Source organism: Palaemon carinicauda, chromosome 27 (genome assembly GCF_036898095.1).
Source record: "Palaemon carinicauda isolate YSFRI2023 chromosome 27, ASM3689809v2, whole genome shotgun sequence".
NCBI classification, from domain to species: domain Eukaryota; kingdom Metazoa; phylum Arthropoda; class Malacostraca; order Decapoda; family Palaemonidae; genus Palaemon; species Palaemon carinicauda.
Genome location: NC_090751.1, coordinates 64,317,392 through 64,342,237, shown reverse-complemented (window position 1 = coordinate 64,342,237; position 24,846 = coordinate 64,317,392). Strand labels below are relative to the sequence as shown.

Genomic DNA, 24,846 nt, shown 5'->3' with positions numbered 1-24,846 from the left:
TTTGCTTTAAAATTTAAACAAATATCCATCACCATCTTCTTGCAATATAGACCACTTTTTTTTGTGAACATTGACCGTTCCCACTCCAGGCTGTAGTGATCGCACCGAATACAGTATTTACGCTCAATACTTGAGTGAGAATTACTAGCTCACCAAGCCGAAAGCATTTAAAGGTTTAAAGGTCACTCATGTGTGACAAAGCTAGCAGGACAATGCCCAAGAGACTGAACACGCACACACACACACAAATATATATATATATATATATATATATATATATATATATATATATATATATATATATATATATATATATATATATATATATATATATATATATATATATATATGTGTGTGTGTGTATGTGTGTGTGTGTATATATATACATACAAACACACACACACACACACACACACACATATATATATATATATATATATATATATATATATATATATATATATATATATATAAAATCAGCGCCCAAGCCCTCTCTTCACCGACCAGGGAAGGTCAGGCAATGGCTGCAGATGTCTCAGCACGTAGACCTCTAGGGTCCCCCAAACACCCCATCATTAATTCACGAGGTTGGTGAGGTAGCAGACACTACAAGAAACTATTGAGCTTGAGCGGTGCTGCAACCCCTGTACGGCAGATGGCCAGGGATGGACGTTCCAATTGGGCACCACTGTGCATCTCTTTTAATTAAAGTTTTTCGTTATTTAGAGCAATATTGTATTTTTTATTACTTTATAGGATTATTTTTTTTTGTTTTCATAGTTAAGTCTCTCATACTTGCTCTGAAAGCAGCTGTCGATTGATGAATATAGGCAAATGTGCTACATTACCATTTCTTAGTACTGTATGTTCAGCCCCGTTCAGAAGCTATTAGCCGGTTTGACCGACCTCGTTTTGCCCTCAATTTTTATCAAGATGATCTCTTTTTCAAGCGTCTGTTTAGTACTATGGATTCATCGAAGGGATTGTACCAACCATGTTTCACACAATTGTACATAATTCCTTTTGTATATATTATGCTTGTATCTTCGCTCTTCCCTCGCACTAAAACGAACATGAAAATTCATGTCTGGTTTTTCCTCTGTAATATTGTCCGTCTTGTGAACTTGTTATGTCCTGTTGCCTTGAGGTTTTGTATATAAGGAGAGTGTTCCACAATAATATAACTCAGTCGTTTCCAACCTGCCTTTGAGTTCACAGCCTTACTCGGCGCCGTCACATTGGTGACCCCGGAAGTCGACTCGCTCCCATTGCCTTCCACCCCCACCTCCCTCGCCCCTCCATCGTTGGTACTATGACGGAGACGGACTCTACTACAGCAGTTGGCGCCGCGGCCGCCCCATTGAAACTTTCACCGTTCGCCAGCGGAGAAGCGTTGGCTTGGTTTCAACGCGCTGAAGTCCACTTTCGTATCAGGGGCGTGACTCGCTCAACCACAAAACGGATTATGTTCTCGCGGCGATACCCGAGGACACCTTCCCAGAAATATCCGACTGGCTTTGTGAACAAGGAGACACCCCAATAGCGTATGACGCCCTCAAAACATACCTTCTGCAGCAGTACTCGCCGTCGCCAGCCGCCCGTATAGCAAAGCTTTTTCAGCTCTCGCAACAACCGTTGGGGGACCAAAGGGCTTCGCTTGCCCTCAGGGAAATGACCAGTATCGCTCGCCTTCAACCTGCCGCAGACGGCTCTCCTCGTGAGGTGAACCTACTCCGTGCCCTTTGGATACGCCGTTTACCTGAACCTGTACGCGCTGCCATACCCGATGTCGATAGTTTACCCATAAAGGACTTGATGACCAAAGCCGACGCCCTTATGGACAGCCACTTCAAGACCTCCATCAACGCCTCCACCCCTGACGACGAGGATGCCTATTCAATGTCAACCGAAGCTGACATGAATGCCGTAGGACATACACGCCTACCCCGTGACGTGCCGAAGCGGCGACAAAGCCCCCCACCACCCACCAATCGCTCGCGCCCCAATGAACGACTTCTACAGCCACTTACTACCTCCCATCCGCCACAGTTTTGCTACTACCACTTCAGATTCGGGGCAACCGCGAAGAAATGTGCCAAAGATTGTCAGTGGCCAAAAAACGTGTAAGTAGGCCATCGGTTGTGGCGGTGGCCTCCCATGTTTCTAATCTTTTCTTTTTACAGGATGCAGGAACGGGCGTGCGATTTTTGGTAGACACGGGTGCTTGTCGTTCTCTTTTGCCAAGGAAACTCTTCAAGGCACATGTAGTCTGTCTACATCTGCCGAAGTCCGCTTGGTAGCTGCCAACGGATCTGCGATACCCACCTACGGTTACGAGAACCTCACATTATCGTTCGGAAACTGTAAATTCAATTGGAAGTTTCTCGTTGCTGACGTCACATTGCCAATCCTCGGTGCGGATTTCCTCTCTCATTTCCACCTTCTGGTCGATGTCGCCCACCGAAGATTGGTCAACGCAGACTCGTACTTGTCGACACCTCTTCAACCCGCCCCCTCTAACCTCGCTCTCCACATCAGCGCACCCACGGATGCCTACTCCCACCTCATCACGTCGTACCCGGAAGTTTTCCGTCCAGAACTTCGCCAAACGCCCACGCTTCCTGCCAAGCACGGTATTTATCAGCATATCAAGACGACGGGACCCCCGGTCTTCGCAAAATTCCGACGTCTGGCACCGGAACGATTGGCAGCCGCCAAACAGACGTTCGCCGAAATGGAGAAAATGGGCCTTTGCCAAAAGGCCTCCAGCCCATGGTCGTCACCCTTACACATCGTTCTGAAGAAAGACGGCTCCCTCCGTCCGTGCGGGGATTACAGGCGCCTGAACATGCAAACAGAACCGGATCACTACCCCCTCCCAAACATTGCTGATGTAACCTCCTACCTGCACAAAACGAAGGTTTTCTCTACGCTCGACCTCCTGAAGGGGTATTATCAGGTGCCTATGAACCCAGAAGACATCCCCAAGACCGCCATCACCACTCCGTTTGGCACATACACCTTCAATTACTCCTGTTTTGGCCTTCGTAATGCTGGGGCAACGTTTCAACGTCTCATGGATGGCATCTTAGGGGACCTCCCTTTCTGTGTATGTTATGTATACGACATACTTGTGTTCTCCTCCTCAAAAGAGGAACACCTCCGTCACCTGCGCATCGTGCTCGACCGCCTGCAACAAAACGGCCTTGTAGTCCGGTACGACAAGTGTACCTTTGGCGCCAACGAAGTGTCGTTCTTAGGGCACCGTATCACTCCTGAAGGAGTCCATCCCCTCCCTGAGAAGATAGCAGCCGTTCAGAATTTCCCCGTGCCCTCGACCGTCAAAGCTCTGCAGGAATTCTTGGGCATGATCAACTATTATCACCATTTTCTGCCAGCCATTGCCGCCACTCTTGCTCCCCTCTACGCCTCCCTCAAAAGCAAGCCATAGGACCTGAATTGGGGTCCCCTTCAAGAAGCAGCCTTCTGCAATGCAAAGAAGGCCCTATCAACTGCTGCGGCTCTCACTTTTCCTATTCCACACGCCCCTCTCCTTCTCTCCACCGATGCCAGCGACGTCGCTATTGGTGCAGTACTCGAGCAGGTGGTCAAAGGCTCGCCCCGCTCATTGGCCTTCTTCAGCAGAAAACTGTCCAAGGCAGAATCTGGTTATTCTACCTTCGATCGAGAATTGCTGGCGGTGCACTTGGCTGTCCGTCATTTTCGCCATTTCTTAGAAGGTACGCCCTTCATCATTCGCACAGACCACATGCCTCTGGTGCACGCCTTCACTCGACAGTCTGACGCCTGGTCCGCCCGTCAACGCCGACATCTCTCCGCCGTGGCTGAATACAATTGCACCCTCCAATACGTCCCTGGGAAAATGAATCCCGTTGCCGATGCCCTGTCAAGAAACATGTTGGCTGCCGTTCAACTGGGATTGGATTACAACGCCCTGGCTGAAGCCCAACGACAGGATCCAGAGTATCAAGCTTGTAGGACATCCAGCACGTCCCTCCGTTGGGAATATTTTCCCCTTGAAGACTCTAACACCACCCTCCTCTGTGACGTCAGTACTGGTAGACCGCGACCTTGGATTCCTGCTCCCATGCGCCGACAGGTGTTTGATTTTATCCACGGCCTTTCACATCCCTCGTGCCGTTCTACTGCACAGCTGCTGAAGGCAAAGTTCATTTGGCACGGCATTTCTAAGGATGCTAAGGATTGGGTCCGCGCCTGTACTTCTTGCCAAACTTCCAAAGTACATCGACACACGGATTCAGGAGTGGGCACCTTTCCTCAACCTCAGCGTCATTTCGCACATATTCACGTCGACGTTGTAGGCCCCCTCTCCACATCACAAGGACATCGTTACCTGTTTACCGTCATTGACCGCTCCACTCGTTGGCCTGAAGCCATTCCCATGGAAACTGCAACGTCCGCCTCATGTACATCTGCCTTACTCTCTGGATGGATTTCAAGATTCGGTATCCCTGAGCATATTACTTCTGACAGGGGAACCACTTTCACCACTCAATTGTGGACGTCATTAGCGAATCTCCTGGGCATCACCCTACATCAGACAACGGCCTACAACCCCGCTGCCAATGGAATGGTTGAACGTTTTCATCGCACCCTCAAAGCAGCTTTGATGTCCCGCTGCAAGGATTGCAACTGGTTTACTCAGCTTCCCTGGGTCCTCCTTGGACTAAGGACCACTCCTAAAGATGCCCTCGACGTCTCGGCAGCTGAAATGGTGTATGGCGACCCGTTGGTCGTCCCTGCCGAATTTTTTCCTTCTACAACCTCCTCCGACGATCTCCAGCGCATACGTCACGTCGTGGGAAAATTTACTCCGTGCCGCCAGACTTACAAGCCCCCAGCGAAGCATCACATACCAACGGACTTGCACTCTGCAACGCACGTCTTCCTGCGCAACGACACCAGCAAGCCACCACTAACGCCCCCTTACACGGGCCCTTTCCTTGTGATCCGACGCAGTCCGAAAGCATTCCTCCTAAACATTCGGGGCAAAGAAGACTGGGTCTCCATTGATCGTCTAAAACCTGCTTATCTTCTGCCAGATGACCCGCCTACAGTTCACCTCTCTAGATCAGGGCGCCCTATTTAACATGTACAGTATGTCATTTTTAGGGGGGAGCCATGTACCAACCGTGTTTCACACAATTGTACATAATTCCTTTTGTATATATTATACTTGTATCTTCGCTCTTCCCTCGCACTAAAACGAACATGAAAATTCATGTCTGGTTTTTCCTCTGTAATATTGTCTGTCTTGTGAACTTGTTATGTCCTGTTGCCTTGAGGTTTTGTATATAAGGAGAGTGTTCCACAATAATATAACTCAGTCGTTTCCAACCTGCCTTTGAGTTCACAGCCTTACTCGGCGCTATCACAGGATGTTTGCATATTTCTATATTAGAAAGTCTCAAGAAGGTGATTTTATACGTATCGACGACAGTGACGGATTTGGAAAATATTGGTTCGTCCGATTTTTATTCAGGCGACGTGTTTAGTGAATTTATACGAGACTTAATGGCCTTCCCCTAGAAGTACAAAACGAGAGTAATGAGCTAATTGATTCAAGTGACGATGAAGAAAATTAACTGGAGGAAGATAATATATGAATAAAATAAAAGATTATAATTTTACATTTAATAGGATTCTTCCTTTCATACATGTGTCCTGAATTTGGTTTTAGTTGCTGTGCGAGATGGCTGTTAGGTACTAACAGAGAGGCGAGATGAATCCAAGTGAAGTTTCTTCAAGACGACGAGCTTATATACAGAGAGTTGAGAACAAGAATGATATAAAATTCACACAGTTTAAAAGATGTGATAGCAAGCTTAAACAGGTTTCTATTATCAATGCGGGGTAGAACAAGAAATAAAATAGCAATGATGTTACACGTGCGGTACACGGCTCCCCCACTAAAAAGGACATACATGTGAAATAGGGTACCCTGTTCTTGGGAGGCATATTGTTGGCGGGTCATCTTGCTGGAGATACGTTGGTTTTAGTCGATCAAGGAAGACTTAGTCTTCTTTGCTACAGATGTTAAGTAAGAAATCCTTGGTGTGCGACAGATCACAAGGCCCGTGTAAGGGGATGTTAGCGGTGGCCTGTTAGTGTCGGTGAGCAGGAAAATGTGCGTTGCCGTGTGCAAATCCGTTAGTATGTGTTGCTTCGCTGGGAGGCTTTAAGTCTGGCAGAGAGAGAGAGAGAGAGAGAGAGAGAGAGAGAGAGAGAGAGAGAGAGAGAGAGAGAGAGAGAATTACAAACGCTATATCAGAGAGGCTTAAAGATTATATTCAACAAAAGGGTACAAACAAAAGCATCATAACCTGCTGTCAGCCTAAAATATAAAATACTCCAACTAGAACCACCAATAATAATTGAAAAACTCCTCTCAAACTACATTAAAGACAGAACAGTCAGAATACGTTGCAGAGAAGGAAGACTGTGTGAAATAATAGATATTAAAAGTGGGGTACCACAGGGGCCATACTATCCCTCACTCTTTTTATTATCTATACAGCAGTTATGTCAACCCTCCCCGAATATACCATAAATTATGTCGATGCAGATGACATCTCACAAGTAATAATGCACCCTTCAAATGCCAAACAAACAAAAAACAAAAAAACAAACAATGAAAATGAAAACTGAAAGAGATCAAAAGAATAGATGATTACGAAAATAAATGAAAAATAAAAAAACAAAGAGCAATAAATTCCAACTCCTATCGGTATCAAAAAGCACACCAGCTCCAATAACAGTAAACAACATAGACATTCCATTCAATAATGAAGTTAAAATCCTTTGTCTTTCTATTGAAATAACTGGCATAAGCTGCCATAATAAACAAAAACTCCAATTGGCTAAACACAGAAAAGGGGCATTAAAACGATTCAAACTACTGGATAAAAACATGAGAATAAATCTCTATAAAAGCTTGATAAGACCTCTACTTGAATATCCAATAGCATCAGCATGCATAATAGCTCAATCAAAGATAAGTACCATTTATGGCCATAACCAAAACAACAACAACAACAATAATAATAATAATAATAATAATAATAATAATAATAATAATAATAATAATAATAATAATAATAATAATAATAATAGCAATGATGGCAATAACAACAAGAACAACAATGATAATTATGAGAACATTGAAACACTCCATAATATATTCAATCTTGAATCAGTTAATGTCAGGTATCACAGAAGGGCCACACAAGCCTGGGAAAGATTCAAAAGAATTTATGCAGAACTTGTGACAAGTGAGGAAATTTCAGACACCCAAAACGAAAATTTCTGGTGAAAAGGGATAGTTCCATTCATTGCTCAGGACGAACCAAATCCAGAAATTTAAAAACAAACAAAAAAATTTAAGTAAACATAAATAAATAAACAAACCCCTAGTGAAGGAATGATAAGGAAAACACAAGTCCCTAGGAGGCTGGAAACAGATATCACCTCCGGGTAGTCCAAAAGGCATGATGTTGACACAATAAACCAATCCTTTCACCTACCACTGTACTTCATTTTAACACTTTTACTTCCAATCCTTCCAAAATCCTAACTCCCCCCTCCACTTCTCCACCTATACTTAGCTGTAGCTAGCCAGAATGGAAGGTCTCCCATCCCCATCCAGAGCAACAGTACTTACTGGTCAAGCACGAGTAATTGTTTATACTGTTTTGAAATTTTTTGCATTAGAAAAACGCAAGAAGGTCCTGTTGCTGAGGTTTCTAACGCAATTTTTTCGCACAGCAGAAACAACCAATTTAAGCAAAACTACTATCAGGGTCAAATGAAGAGTGCCGTTTTTTAACAATGGTTCCGTAAGAAATCGCTATGGATATTCCTATCTTCCATAATTGTAATGGATAACGTATCTTATCATAGATTAACCTCCCACAGCATCAAACAATAAGGCACAAATATAATAACGGCTCATCACAAAAAGTGTAACACTAATAGACGATGTGTTAAAATGTCATCTATTGGAAATGGTCAGGGAATAGTCTCGAAATATCGATATCGCTTACGTGATCGCTAAAATTGCTGTTGAAAATGGACACAAGGTTATTCGTCTCCTTCCATATTACTGTCAGTATAATCCAATTGAACCTATTTGGGCACAAGTATAGACATAATTAGCAAAAAAAAAAAAAAAAATAAATAAATAAATAAATTGGTAGATTTAAGCAGACTTTCAAAAGAAGGACTGCACTTGGTGAGGAGAAAGTTGGATAAGGGCCGTAAAAAACGCCGTTGAGGACTATGAACAGCAAGATATAGAGATTGATAAATACATGGATTCTTTAGTAATAATGAGTCTCGTGTCCTCTAATAACGAATTTTCTTAAATAAAAAAATGGTATGTTATTGCCTATATTGATAAAGAAGTTTGATGTATGTCGAAAGACTCATTTCAAAATAAAAGTTAGATGTATGAAATTGTTTGCATTCTCCTGAATTATTATTATTATTATTATTATTATTATTATTATTATTATTATTATTATTAGTAGTAGTAGTAGTAGTAGTAGTAGTAGTAGTAGTAGTAGTAGTAGTAGTAGTAGTAGCCAAGCTGCACCCCTACTGGGATTATTATTAATATTATTATTATTATTATTATTATTATTATTATTATTATTATTATTATTATTATTAACCGAGCTGCAACCCTACTGGGAAGGGAAAAAAATAAGGAAAAATAAATAAAGGGAGTATATAAAAATGAAATACAAAAATAACAAGAAAGCATATGGTTATTTTATCATTATGGAAATGTTAAAACCAAACTAATAACAATGAAACAGAGAGAGTATGTTGATCTGCCAACAAAAATAATAAAATTACTATACTGTAAGAGACAATATAACAAAAAAAAAAGAAAAAAAATATCGGCTGATATGGTAAAAATTATGAATTGACAATGAGGATTTAAACCAAAGACAAAGAAAACTATTGAGTTTAATAAGTGAAATTATAAATGTTGAACTGCCGTTTCTCGTCTTGAGAGTAAATCACCCGAAAAGCTGTCTTCGGATGTATGCACCACTTCCTCTCCACAGTAACTCATCTACCATATGTAAAGGACCTAAAATAATAATAAAAAAGAATTTACACCTCTTGAAAAAATCAATTTAACGTAAGAAATTAATCGACAAATTTAACGTGAAGGGAATGAAATTCAGCAAGCTAGCTTCGTGAAAACGTAAATTTCGTAAATGAACACTCGTTACTAAATAAGAAAAACAATATATAAATTACGTTCGTAGTTAATCTTAGTCAAAATGAAACACTATTGGTTTACAAACCAAAGGCACAAGTATAATGGTAATTATAATGCTAAAATCCTTTACTTTAATTTTTTCGACGTGTTGGCGACCATAATTTAAACTATAACAAGCGTAAATTATATCTAAGAAACAGATCAATCCTATTGAGCCTGCATAAGGTCTCTCAACTGACTTACGTTTCTTTAGATCCTGGTCTTTCGTGGATAGATGATAAGTCCAGTTGCTCGTGTTGCTTCTCTCCGAACATGAAGTCCTATCGCTCGGCCTAGGTGGAGTTTATCGCTCCATGACACTTGAAAACTTGAGGGTAAAAATGTCAGAAAATCTCCTTTCCGGACTGTTTTCTGTGTTGGTCTCTGACTCTACCCCGCTGGGAATCTGTCTTACTGCAATCTGCCTCCTCCCTGGATTCTGGACCGCTGAATATAAATACTCAAAAGGCACAGTGAGTGGATATTTAACTGTCAAACAGTCAGTTTAAAGAACTATTCAGGCTCAATAGTAAACAAAGTCGCAAATTATCCTATAGTTATAAAACAAATTACCATTAAACAAATGCCCATAGTTCCAACTACCACCAAAGTAAACAAAAGAAAAAGTACTTTTTAGTACAAACAGACATATACGAAAAACAAAGATATTTCTTTACACTCCACACCAAGGGTTCTACATTTAAATTTTGTTAAATGTAGAACTCTGGAATAACTAGAAAAATTTCAGCCTTTTCTTTTACATTCCAGGCCAAGGGTTCTACATTTCTATCCTTAGTAAATGTAGGACTAATCCCAAATTATATATGAATATATATATACAATTTTGAAATGAGCAAAATTATGTACAATTAATAAACCCAACTATGTACAGTTATGTTCCTGAAAGGTTCCTCAAATGTCACTGATCATACCTCGAGTCTTTTGCATGCTTTGCAGAGCAGCTTTCCTCTTGGGCCTCTCTTTTTTCTGAGGCTTATCTTCCCCCAGGATTGCCGTGGGATCGGTAGTATTAACAGAAATATGATCTTTCAATGTTTTAATATTTGATTGTGATATTTCCTTGCGCGTTAATATAGGGATTAAAGATGTGACGTGTCGTCGAACCATCTCCCTGTTTTTACCTTTAAGCAGAACAGCGTCAGTTACTTCATCAAGTACGTTAGTTTTAACGTCTTTAACAACTGCCAATGGGAAATTGGTAAGTTTACAATTCTCCTCTTTTATCAGTACAATGTCCCCTACCTGTAATTTTTTGTGGGTAACCGGCTTATATCTACTTTTATCATTGACAGCCTGAGTCATCAAATTATTCAAAAATTCTGCATTGTAGGTTTCTATCAAATGTGTGCGCACTTTTTTCAGTTTCTCATAACTTGTTCTTATGGTATCAATAGGGTCAGTGTTTAAAGACCAATCAGGATCATTGCTAGTGTGAAGCGGCTGCATGGCTGGAATAAGATTCAAAGATATTAAGTCCAAGCCATGTATTAACTTCTCTGGGGTAATAGGGTCTGGAATTACGTCATCACTGGTATCTCTTAGACCTTCCGAGAAAGCAATAGGCCTTCGATTAACCAGGTGAATAGTTTGTGAAACCACAAACTCAAAATCTCTGTATTGAAGAACATTTTTCTTGATTGAGCAATGAAGCAACTGACGGACCATCTTCACACATACTTCCACTAATCCCCCAAGAGGATGATGGCCTTTAAAATATTGCTCAAATTTTAATGGCCGTACTCCTTGTTCTTCAAAAAAATTCTGGGTTTCTGGATCATTCAGAAAGTCAGTAATTATGTTAGCTCCTGCAACTAAGGATGAACCAAGATCAGATAAACATAATTCAGGCACTCCATATTCAAATGAATGAAGCTGTAAAGCTCTAATGAACTCACCTGAGGTCATGTCAAGACAAACTTTTAAATTAATAGCCCTAGACCAGAGGCAAGTTATGCAAAGAATCCAGACTTTCACCTTTTTGCCATTGTAAAGTACAAAGTAAGGGCCTATGTGATCTATGAATATTGTACGAAAGGGAACACTAGGTGGTTCTTGTCTGAATAACCTGTAGGGAGATTGATTTAGTTTAATAGCTCTCTGCTTCAGTTTTCTACAAAGTATGCATTCTTGCAGGATGCGTTTCACAACAGAGAAACAGTGTGGAATCCAAAATTGTCTTCTTAATTCAGACAAAACCTTGTAACAGCCTGAGTGATACATTTTCTCATGCAAATCTAAAACAATTAATTTTGTGATGTAGCTATCCTTAGGAAGCAAAACAGGAAATCTGTAATTCTTATCATTTTTCCATCTTGAGAATTTGCTTTTCACTCTTAGAATTCCCTCATTATCAGGATATACATTGAGTTGGTTAACAATGTTTGGGATATCTTTAACGAACGTAGAACCACTGTCAAAATACCTGAATATCTCGGGAAAATAAATGTGCTGTTCTATTCTAATTATGTAATTCATTGCCTTGGCATACAAGTTTTCGTCAAGAACTCTCAGGTTTCCATACCTCTCAGGATACCTGGAGTAAAGTTTGCATTTTAGGCTCTCAATAAACTTAAACACGTACCTATAAACAGATACAAGCCTAGACAAACTGGAAAATTTGTTTACAGTCACCAAGTGCTCTGGTTCTCCCTTAGCGGCTGCACCAGTAATAATTTGGCCGGATTTGAAAGACGCAGAACACCCACCTGTTGATGCTAAATGTTCTGCACATTCCTCTTCGGTGGAGCCGAAATTAATTTGATTGTAATTCTCCGAAACAACATCCCCTGATTTTGCCCTGGGGTTTGGTACAATGATATTGATTATATCACTGCGACTTGAATAGAAGTTAGCAGATTCTTTCAAAAACACTGGCCCAGAGAGGAAATTAGACTTAACGGTAGTTTTATATGAAGCTACACGAGTGACAAGGTCAGCTGGATTTTCAATACCTGAAACAAATTGAAATCTTATAGGATGCATCTCACACAAGGTAATTAAATGTTCTAACCTATTACGGATAAAGGTGCTGTGTTTATGCATCTTATCTAATTTATAACAATGGGAATTAATCCAGGATAAGGATACCAAGCTATCAGAAAACAAATGGAGTTCTTTTATGTTGATTGCTTCAACACATGAGGGCCCAGTTAATTCCTTATAGGTATCTATTAACACTTCTGCACCCAAAGTAATGGCCTGAAACTCAAGGGAAGGCATGCTCTTCCCAGATAATTGCTTATTCACAAAACGGTTCTTAGCTAGAACAAAGTTCACTTCTAATGACTGGATATCCTGAATAAAGATAACAGTTCCGTATATATCCTTACTACTATCTGTAAAGGCAATCAGTTTATATTCTCCATTTCTCTGGCCAACAAATCTTCTAATTCCGAGGCTGGGAGAGGAATTTGCTTGTCGACATATGTTTTTCCATTCTTTAATTTCTACATCCGGCAATTTGGAGTCCCAGGTATAGGACGAATCACATTGTAATTTATGTAGAAAGAGTCGTGCTCGATTCAGAATGGGCAAAGTAAAGCCAAATACATCATAGTGACTGGCAATAGTTTTCAAAACATTCCTCTTTGTATTTGCCTCACCATCTAAAACTAGAGGCTTAGTGGATAGGGTATCATCAACTCTATCCCATAAGAGCCCCAATAATTTGACTGATCTGCTAGTTTTCTCTCCAGAGCTGTTATCAATTTCCTCTTGAATTTCAGTATCATTTGTTACAAACTGCTGAAGATAAAATTTATAGGGCTCAAATATTCCTTTTAACTCTTGAAAGGCCCACTTCAATTTTTCACTATTATTTGCAGTAATACTGCCATTATCCATATATATTAATGAATAAATGTGTCTTTTAAGCATATTTACCTGGTCATCATCATCAGTGTCAATCATCAAAATCTTATAAAGTCCAAGTAATAATATGCAAGGGGAACAAACAAGACCAAATGGAAGTCTTAAGCTACGATATGCAACAATACTGTAATCTCCTTTTTGTACATTACGATGCCATAGAAAAAGTAACTTGCTGGAATCTAGATCAGAGAGGCATATGTTGAGAAAGGCTTTTTTAATATCAAAACACAGGAGTTTGGAATCAAAGCGTAGCTGTAATAAAGCTGTGGTGATCTTTTGGTTTAAACAAGGTCCACTCAACATGGCTTGATTGTGACTCATGGTTACTCCCTGTAAAGGATTATTTTCACATAAATTAGATAAAAATACTACTCGACATTTTGTAGTGTCACGTTCTGGTTTAAATACTGCCATGTGGGCCAAGAAACTGTGATTTGGATTTTCCTCCAAGTACTGATCAAGGTTGTCAATTCTTTCTATAATGCCTTGTTCAGATTGCTCTCTAAAGCATTGGTCGATTAATTTCAACTTTACTCCATCACCCTTAGAGTATCTTTGGAAATTTGAATTTAGAATTTTAGTAGCTAGAGTTTTATTTTGTCCTAGCAAATGTTTCACTTTGTGATTCCAGATTAGTGGCATAATTAACCTGCCGTCTTCATTACGCCTTGTATTTTGAAGAACATAATTTATTATTCTTTCGTTTTCAACTACCTTACCGGGAAATATTTTCGTGTCATAATTCAAGGTATCTGTACAACATTTATCAAGGATCTCTTGAGTAGCTCTTTCCAAGGAAGCATAATTGATTCTCCCCGCATCGTTCACTATTGCTATCCTGCCTTCACTTTCTGTCAGATCATCACAATCTAGGAGAGGATCTAAAGAATTATGACTTGAAAGGGCAAGATCCTCACATGTATACAAAGGCACTTTAGCTTTTGCCTGTTCTTCCCCAAAGCAAGGAGGGAGGTGCTTCAAATTGCTCCTAATTTGATCTGTGTTACCCACTAGCATTACACCTGCAGCAGTCAAGGAATAAACCGACGGTGCATCATTCTCATTACCCCCAAATGAAACTGTTGTTTCAGGAAGACAATAAGCAAAATTTGACCCGAGAATAAAATCTATGTTATTAATTTCATCTTTTCCGTCCTTCAAGAAGTCATCCGCCAAGGAATATCCCCTGTTCATAAATTCCCGAACAATTTTCTGCAAGCCAGGCAATTTCAATGAAGTGTGAATAGATGGCACACCCGTTGCTTCAATCTCGTAAATATGATCTCCAATCGTCAAAGGCACTTTGTAAGACTTTGTATGATAAACCTTGGAAGAGTTAAATCCATTGATTTTGATTCTGAGATCAGAATTTATGACAGGCAAGTTTTCATACTTTGCCCTCTCCTCTAATATGAAGTTTGACTGACACCCGCTGTCCCTCATGCAACGAATCTTTGTCTCTCCCTGAAGGATGCAAGAAAAGGTAGGAAGTATTGCGTGGCTACAGTCTGTGACTTTGAACGACTCAGAAATTCTCTCAACAAATATCATGCTTGAATTACTCTCCTTCACAACTCGATCACTTTGTTTAGAATTTTCCTTTTTCAATTTTACATTACTTTGACCACTATCCCTCAGGACTCCACTGCTTTCTTGGCCCATGCATAGAAATCTGAAGTGCCAAGCGCCACAATCGCAACGTTTCCGGAAGTGAAATTTGCAGGTATCCTCATTATGATCCAACCTGCCGCATTTTATACAAGCCTTCAAATTTCTTAGCTTGTTGATTTTTAACTTAGGTTCAGGATACTTTTCACATTTGTGAATGGGATGTGAGGAGTCACCATCCTCATTACATAAAGGACACACTTTGAAAACGTTCAGTGACGGGCCTGTTTGGTAATCAACATTTGCAGCAAAACTTGTAGCTCTCTTAGGACAAAGTTCTCTTGCTTTATGTTTAATTTTATACTGTCGTTGACTGGTTAAATACCTTTCAGTGGCTTCAAAAAATTTATCTGCTATCTGATTCAAAGATGGCCTGGTTTCGTTGGTGATATGAATTAAATGAGATTGGAAGTTCTCATTTAAACCATGCCAGGCAAAATACTGTAAAATATCTTCTGAAGTTATTTTTAAAGCGCTAATGGATCCACAAATAGAATTAATTTTCCCTATGTACTCAAACGGTTCTGTATTGTAATCAAGTTTCAGATTCGACATTTGTTTGATGACATTGAATTTTCTAGTGACGGGAGAGGCTAAAGCATTCAACAAAAGATCTCTTGCTACGTTATAAGAATGCTGTATGCTGTCCAGGGAATTTATCAAAGACAAGGCACGCCCTGAAATTTGCTGTTTCAAAAGTAAAAATTTATCGTAGTCAGAATAATTGAAGCGTTTCGTCGTATCTTCAAATTGCTGAAAAAACCTAATAAGATCCTCTCCCTCTTCACTTTTGAATTTAGGTAAAGGGGCAGTTGCGCTCTTAAGCATGCTGTTCAATGTGCTTCCAGAAACTTCCAGACTGGAATGATTTGGACTGGATGTAGCTAGATGAGACAGAGTAGACAAACATTCATTGATCCTATCTTCATACTTACAACATTCTTCAATTTCTATATCATTTTCAGCTATGGCTTTCGTTTCATCCTCTGAGTTTAATTCCCATTTCAGGGTTCGAATGACCGAGTCGGCCTTTTCAAGCTCATCCTGGAGTCTTTTCAATTTACTAACAAGGCAGTCTCTCTCCCGAGGAGTGTTATTACCAAAACTGTCTAATTCAGAATGAATACGGTTGACCTGTCCTCGATAGTTAGCCCTAGAGCTAATCAGAAATTTCAAGTCTTTTGACATGCCTGCGATCCCCTTACAAACCTAATGAAATGAATATAATCTAGAAAGTCACAAATGACTCATTCAAAAAAAAATTTGAACTAGACCTCCCGACAGAAACTGCTTAAGGGGCACAATGAAAAGTCGTTAAGACCTCTAAGTAAAAGTAACCAGTTGTTGAAAAACAACCCTAAATCACCAAAACAAATTCGAATGGCCGAGCGGATAAGAAAACAAAGGACGGAGAAACGGCAACAACTAGCAAATAACCAACAAGTCCCTGTTCGGGCGCCATATGGTAAAAATTATGAATTGACAATGAGGATTTAAACCAAAGACAAAGAAAACTATTGAGTTTAATAAGTGAAATTATAAATGTTGAACTGCCGTTTCTCGTCTTGAGAGTAAATCACCCGAAAAGCTGTCTTCGGATGTATGCACCACTTCCTCTCCACAGTAACTCATCTACCATATGTAAAGGACCTAAAATAATAATAAAAAAGAATTTACACCTCTTGAAAAAATCAATTTAACGTAAGAAATTAATCGACAAATTTAACGTGAAGGGAATGAAATTCAGCAAGCTAGCTTCGTGAAAACGTAAATTTCGTAAATGAACACTCGTTACTAAATAAGAAAAACAATATATAAATTACGTTCGTAGTTAATCTTAGTCAAAATGAAACACTATTGGTTTACAAACCAAAGGCACAAGTATAATGGTAATTATAATGCTAAAATCCTTTACTTTAATTTTTTCGACGTGTTGGCGACCATAATTTAAACTATAACAAGCGTAAATTATATCTAAGAAACAGATCAATCCTATTGAGCCTGCATAAGGTCTCTCAACTGACTTACGTTTCTTTAGATCCTGGTCTTTCGTGGATAGATGATAAGTCCAGTTGCTCGTGTTGCTTCTCTCCGAACATGAAGTCCTATCGCTCGGCCTAGGTGGAGTTTATCGCTCCATGACACTTGAAAACTTGAGGGTAAAAATGTCAGAAAATCTCCTTTCCGGACTGTTTTCTGTGTTGGTCTCTGACTCTACCCCGCTGGGAATCTGTCTTACTGCAATCTGCCTCCTCCCTGGATTCTGGACCGCTGAATATAAATACTCAAAAGGCACAGTGAGTGGATATTTAACTGTCAAACAGTCAGTTTAAAGAACTATTCAGGCTCAATAGTAAACAAAGTCGCAAATTATCCTATAGTTATAAAACAAATTACCATTAAACAAATGCCCATAGTTCCAACTACCACCAAAGTAAACAAAAGAAAAAGTACTTTTTAGTACAAACAGACATATACGAAAAACAAAGATATTTCTTTACAGCTGAGGCCTTCAGGGAAGATAATCTTTTAATAGGCGGTCGATTCCCAAAAGAGATTACTACAAGAATTGAGTGAGGTTAGAACATATACTACGAAGTCAGAAATATGGTAACGTGTTTTTTTGTCTTTAGGTACACCCAAGGCCAATATATATTGGCCTTGGGTACACCTTGACCATTTTCGTAAATTTCACAGAGTATAAATCCGATAATTATTCATCAACTATTTAATTCTAAATACATAGAAAGGCTTATTTTCTTAATTATTTATTATAGCGGTACTGATAAGTTGAACCACTAGGAAACTGTACAAAACAAATAAAGCGATAAGTGCACATAATTCAATGCATAAGTTTTGAAACTTAAGCGTCATTCTTGTGAATTAAGTTTTGAGTTAATTGTTTCATATTTGATTTTCTATGTGCTTTAGTAAATTATTAAGACTGTTCATCCCTGAATATTCGCTTATTTTAGCAATAAAGAGCTTATAACTTCATCAGTAACTTTCACATTAGATCGTTTTATTTTAGCGCTAAGTTTATCATATTTGGATGGCAATGAGGGCCATTCATTTGCCTAATACATCTGATTAATTGTTCAAGGAAATATTGATTTAAGCAGCCTGTACCCATTTTGTGAAACTGCCACTAAATCGTAAAAGTCCATTAATACCTTGATAAAAATATCACCATTTTGATGTTCAGACGCTTTTCGTTTTATGATTCCTAACTATCATACTATTCGTAATCTAGATTACCTTTATCCAATTTAGGCTAATTATTTTATTTTTCTAATATCAATATTTAGTACATTGTTCTTATTAAAATCTTTACAGTTACGTAGAACACTTAATATTAAAATGACAAAATCTGACGTTTGTTTCTAGTGTTAACATTCAAATAATCCCCTTGCTTCTAAATATTTTACCCAGTTGGCACTGGAATCTTAACGATAATCATAATGTCCAATTCACGTGTTGTTTCTAAAACCACTTTCCCACTGTCATCCCTACATTAAGGAGTAGGTTGCCTGATATACCCTCTTCAATGCCTTCTCCTTCCACCAAATCTCTTTTTCTCCATATCATCCTTCACCTTACCTTGCCACCTAACTCCCCCCCCCCCCCCCCTTATCTTCCCCACCTAACAGATTCCTCCCAAGCCTTCCTCACTCCCTCTCCACCATCCATCCTCGACACGTGCCATCACCAGTATTTCATTCAATTAATTAGCTAAACCTGATCTTTATGTCAGTTTTCTTGACAATTCCTATATATAAATAACAGAATTAGTCCCATTTACGTAAAAAAGGGATTCAAGCAATTCATCTATGAATTATTGCTATTATTTATGAATTATTAAGCAAGTACAAAACTTTTCTAGCCGATTGGGATTCATAAAAGATTTCCTAATGTGTGTACTGAAAGATCATGTCATACACCACTGCTGCTGGTGCATAGCTTACTTAGAGTGTTGTTATCCAATGTAGAAGATCTATGTAATTCAATTTGATCGAATATTGAAAACAGATTACTTGTCAGGCCTATAAAGATCTCTCAGCAGAACTACTTGGTATGTACACTTGGGCACAGGAATTCCTGACACAACTCGCTCTGAGGAAGTGGACCCTGTCAAAATGTACTGCCCTGTGATTTCTTGGGTATAGCCCCACTCATCATCTTTCTCATCTCTTCCTTGCGCTAATGAGGTGTACTAGGAATTCCTGACTCCAACTATACATCGCACCTATTCCTTTTTTAATTACCCACGCTTTATTGATTGATTCTCATTATATCTAATGATAAACAATTAAGCTTTCAATTGACGTGAATTAATGAAAAAATAAAAGTTAATGGACACAAAACGTTCTCAAGTCGACATAACATGAAGGAAGCTGCATACGAAAAGACTTCTGGGTTGGACAGTGGATTCCAGAAACAAGTGATGTCACGTTAGACACGAATCATACTACTGCTTGCATGCTGATGCCATCGTGGCTGTGGGGTAATCCTTGTATTTTTTGCGAGCAAGCAGTTAGGTGATAACTGAGAGGTGAGGTGAATACAGCTAATTTTATTTCAACAGACAGCGATCTTATTTATAAGAGTTTCAGAGCAAAAAGTTCAGAAAAAATTCAAGCACAATAATTCATGAAAAGACAGACATATGCAGCCTCTGTTAACAGTGAAGTATAGAGTGAGATGACAATATTAAAAGAAAAAACTGTTACAGTGTACGAGTGTGTGTGAAACATGCGGTACATGGCTCTCCCCCTTATAAAGACATACATGTGAAATGGGGCTCCCTGCTCTTGAGAGGTGCACTGTAGGCTGGTCATCTTCCAGGAGATATGCAGGTTTTCGGCAATCAATGGAGACCCAGTCTTCTTTGCCATGAATGTTGACTATGAAGGCATTCGGATTGCGATGGATCACAGGGAAAGGGGCCATGTAAATGGGCGTTAAAGGTGTCTTGCTTGTGTCATTGAGCAGGAAAACGTATTTTGCAGAGTGCAAATCTGTCGGTGTGTGTTGCCTATCTGCGGGCTTGTAAGTCTGTCTGCGTGGAGTAAATTTTCCCACAACGCGACGTATGCGCTGGAGATATTCGAAGGAGGTTGCTGACGGGAAAAATTCTGCAGGGACAACCACCGTGTTGCCTTACACCATTTCAGCTTCCGAGACATCCAGGGCATCTTTAGGAGTGCTCCTTAGTTCCAGGAAGACCCAGGGAAGCTAGGTAAACCAGTCGTAATCCTTCATCAGGATATCAAAGCTGCTTTGATTATGCGATGAAAACGTTCAACCATTCCGTCGGCAGCAGGGTTGTAAGTGATTGTCTGATGTAGAGATTTTCTAATGACGTCCATAATTAAGAGTTGAAAGTGGTACTCCTGTCAGAAGTAATATGCTTAGGGTTACCAAATTTCGCGATCCACCTGAGATGAAAGATGTATATGAGGTGGACGTTGCAGTTTCCATGGGGAATGGCTTCAGGGTAACAAATGGAGTGGTCAGTGATGGTAAACAGGTAACAATGTCCTTGTGATGTGGGTAGAGGACCAACTACGTTGACATGAATGTAGGCAAAGCAATGCTGATGTTGAGTTAAGATGCTCACTCCTGAATCCGTGTATCGATGTACTTTTGAAGTTTGGTATGAAGTACAGGTGTGGACCGCATCCTTAGTAGTGCCATTCCAAATGAACTTTCTCTTCAGTAGCTGTGCACCAGATAAGCATGGAGGATATGAGACACCATGAATGAAACCCAACACTTGCTGGTGTATGTGAGCAGGTATCCATAGTCTAGGTCTATCAGTACTAACGTCACATAGGAGGGTAGCGTTGGAGGGGACATCTTCCCAATGGAGGGAAATGAAGGATGTCTTAATTTCTTGGTACTCTGGATCTTTTCATTGGGGCCAATGTGTTTCTTGATAGGGAATCGACAATGGTACTCATTTTCCTAGTGTCTTGTTGAAGAGTACAATTGTATTCGGCCACAGCGGAGAGATGTCGGCGTTTATCGGCGGACCAGGCGTCAGACTGTCGAGTGAAGGTGTGCACCAGAGGCATGTAGCCCTTTCAAATGACAAAGTGCATACCTCATAAAACGTGGCAAAAGTGACATACAGCCAAATGCAAAGCCAGCAATTTGTGGTCAAAGGTAGAGTTTCCAGATTCCTCCTTAGACAGATTTCTACTGAAAAAGGCACACTGCACCAATAGCAGTGTCCCTGGCATCGGTGGAGAGAAAGAAGGGGCATGTGGCATGGGAAAAGTGTGAGCAACAGCAATTGATAGGGCATTCTTTGTGTTGCAGAAGGTCACTTCTGAAAGGGGATCTCACTTCAGGTCTTTTGTCTTGACCTAGGGGAGCCGTGGAGCAGGGCAAGAGTTGCACCGATAGTTTGTAGGAAATGGTGATAACAGTCGATCATGCCCAAGAATTCTTGCAGTGCTTTGACGCTCTTTGATGATCGAGGACGTAAGGAAGTTCTGAACGACTGCTACCCTCTCAGGGAGGTGGTGGACTCCTTCAGAAGTGATGCGTTGCCCTAAGAATGATACTTCGTTGTCGGCGAAGTACAATTGGCGTACTTGACTACAAGGCCATGCTGTTGTAAGTGGTTGAGCAGGTAGGTGTTCCTCTTTGGAGGAAGAAAACACAAATATGTCGTCCACATAACATACACAGAAGGGAGGTATTGAAAAGTGCCCCCAGCATTACGAATACCAGAACAGGAGTAATTGAAGGTGTATGTACCAAAGGGGGTGGTGATAGCGGTCTTGGGGATGTCTTCTGGGTTCATGGGTTCCATATAATACCCATTCAGGAGGTCTAGTGTGGAGAAAATCTTCCCTTTTTCCAAATAGGCCACGTCGGCAATGTTTGGGTGGGGGTAGCGATTCAGTTTCGTGTGCATATTCAGCTGCCTGTAATCCCCACACGAATGCAGAGAGCCATCTTTCTTCAGAAGGATATGTAAGGGTGACGACCATGGTCTTGAGGCCTTTTGGCAAAGGTTCGTTTCCTCCATTTCTGCGAATGTTCATTTAGCTGCTGCTAAACGATCGAGTGCCAGACGCCTTAATCTGGCATACACTGGGGGCGCCATTGTCTTACTATGGTGATAAATACCATGTTTGGTGGGAACCATAGATGTTTGAGGAAGTTCTTGATGGAAAACTTCTGGGTACGACGTGAGGAGGTGGCCATGGACATTTTTGGGTGCGCTGATATGGCAAGTGAGATTGGAGGGGACGGGTTGAGGAGGTGTCGAAGAGTAAGAGTTGGGGTTGACTAACCGTCATTGAGCAACATCAATCAGGAGGTGGAAATAAGAAAAAATCTGCACCGAATATTGGCAATGTGACGTCAGCAACGAGAAAGTTCCAATTCATTTAGTGCTGCCAAACGATAATGGGAGGTTTTCTTAACTGTGGGGATGTATCGTAGATCCGTTGGCAACTATCAGGTGGATGTCGGCAGACTTAGACAGACTACGTCGTGTCCTAAGGAGGTCAGAAATATTTAAACACAACAATTCATGAAAAGATAGGCTTAAGCAGGTTCCGTTAACAGTGAGATGTAGAGCGAGATAAAAATAAAAAAGAAAATAATGTTAGTGTATGAGTGTGTGTTAAACACGTACTCTATAGTTTACTCTGTAGGCCAGGTAATCTAACGGACAACGCTGACTTCGGTTATTCTCGACCATGGTTCTGCCATGAGTTTGATTACACAGAATGGCAAATTCATTCGATTTTTCCCATTCTAGAGTCCCGACACATTTAGTTATATAACGAATAAAACGATTTATGGAACAATTTACATTACCTACATTCCTTTAATCAACTTTATCCAACTTATGCCTAATTATTTTTCAAAATTCTCCTATGGAGTTAATGACATTAATACATTTCACGCCATGCACTTCATACATTACTCAAGAACCATAAAACCACCCAGCTGCACCTACCTTTTTTTCCTTTTACCATACCTCTGTTTCTACTTCCTTTATCCTCTTAACTTTAACTTCATCCAAAAGCACATCGTTGCTGAATGTCTTCCGCAGCATCGGTGCAAGACCACAATCCCCAAACTCTGTAAAGTCGTTCATCAAATCGTAAGGTAGCTTCCTCATTTTTATGAACATCTTCCTTTTCAAATAACTTACTACCTTTTTATGTAACTTCCCCAACTTTATGAGTACCATTCAAAATTTATGAATAACCTTTTAACTTTATAAGAAACTTCCCAATTATATAGGTAACTTCCCTCCACACTGAATAATCTAATGATGGTACCGTTTGCCGAATTCTGTTTTACCATGTGTCTTAACTTGCTTTTCAAGAATTTACCATTTGTCTTAACTGGCTTTTCAAGAATTTACCACCATATCCCTACGTTCTTACTTGTTCTTATATGGGCAGAGAGAGAGAGAGAGAGAGAGAGAGAGAGAGCCTTACCTTATTGCCTTATTTTTTGTTTGGGTTCCCCCAGGTCCCTCAGTGTGAGGCACCTCGTATATCCACCAGAGAGTTGCTAATGCATCTTCCGGTGTATTTTGCATCTTCCAGTTTTGGATGGTCTGGGATGCATCTTAGGTATTTATCGAGCTTATTCTTAAACACATCTACGCTCACTCCTGATATGTTTCGTAGATGAGCTGGCAGCACATTAAATAGTCGCTGCATTATCGATGCTGGTGCGTAGTGGATTAATGTCCTGTGCGCCTTTCTCAGTTTACCTGGAATATTTTTTGGCACTATTAATCTACCTTGGCTTGCTCTTTCTGATATTTTAAGCTCCATGATGTTTTCAGCAATTCCTTCTATTTGCTTCCATGCTTGTATTATCATGTAGCGTTCTCTTCTCCTTTCTAGACTGTATAGTTTTAAAAATTGCAGTCTTTCCCAGTAGTCAAGGTCCTTAACTTCTTCTATTCTAGCAGTATAGGACCTTTGTACACTCTCTATTTGCGCAATATCCTTTTGGTAGTGTGGGTACCATATCACATTGCAGTACTCGAGTGTACTACGCACATAGGTTTTGTAAAGCATAATCATGTGTTCAGCTTTTCTTGTTTTAAAGTGTCTGAATAACATTCCCATTTTTGCTTTACAATTAGCCAACAGTGTTGCTATTTGGTCGTTGCATAACATATTCCTATTTAAAATTACACCAAGGTCTTTAATTGCTTCCTTGTTTGTGATTGTCTCATTATTAGGTCCCTTGTATGCATACACCATTCCTTCTCTGTTTCCATAATTTATTGATTCGAATTTATCGGAGTTAAATACCATCCTATTTATCTCCGCCCATTCATATATTTTGTTTAGATCTCTTTGTAGTGAGTTCCTATCTTCATCACAAGTAATTTCTCTACTTATTCTTGTGTCATCGGCGAAACTTCTCACTACGGAGTTTTCAACATCACAGTCTATGTCTGAGATCATAATAACAAATAGCAGTGCAGCTAATACCGTACCTTGTGGCACACCAGATATTACCTGGGCTTCATCTGATTTCTCGTCATTTGCAACCACTATCTGTTTTCTGTTTTGCAGGAATTCTTTTACCCATTTTCCTATCTTTCCCACAATATTATGCTTTCTCATTTTTTTCTCCAATATGTTATGGTCTACCTTGTCAAAGGCTTTTGCAAAATCTAGATAGATCACATCTGTGTCTTTTTCATTTATCATATTTTTGTATATGTTTTCATAGTATGCTATCAGTTGGGTCTGTGTACTTTTTCCAGGTACGAAACCGTGTTGACCCATATTAAACAAATTATTTTTGACCAAATGGTTCATTATTTTCTTTTTTATTACCCTCTCATACACTTTCATAATATGTGATGTTAGACTAACAGGTCTATAATTGCTTGCCTCAGGTCTTGATCCACTTTTGAAGATAGGGGTTATATAAGCTAATTTATGTTTAACATATATCTCGCTCAT

General features: G+C 39.8%; 1 protein-coding gene across 1 annotated transcript; it reads right to left on the bottom strand.

The window, feature by feature from the left end:
* Positions 1-9,067: 9,067 nt before the first annotated feature.
* LOC137620742 (uncharacterized) lies at positions 9,068-14,698 on the bottom strand. Its single transcript, XM_068351119.1, has 2 exons — positions 9,521-14,698; positions 9,068-9,142 (listed from the first exon to the last, which is right to left on the bottom strand). The coding sequence occupies exon 1, from the start codon at positions 14,648-14,650 to the stop codon at positions 10,229-10,231; it is 4,422 nt and encodes a 1,473-aa protein (XP_068207220.1). The 5' UTR covers positions 14,651-14,698; the 3' UTR covers positions 9,068-9,142; positions 9,521-10,228.
* Positions 14,699-24,846: the final 10,148 nt, after the last annotated feature.

What these genes read in the sequence shown, in the direction of transcription:
- LOC137620742 (XM_068351119.1), bottom strand. Translation starts at nt 14,650, where the DNA reads ATGAGGGACAGCGGGTGTCAGTCAAACTTCATATTAGAGGAGAGGGCA.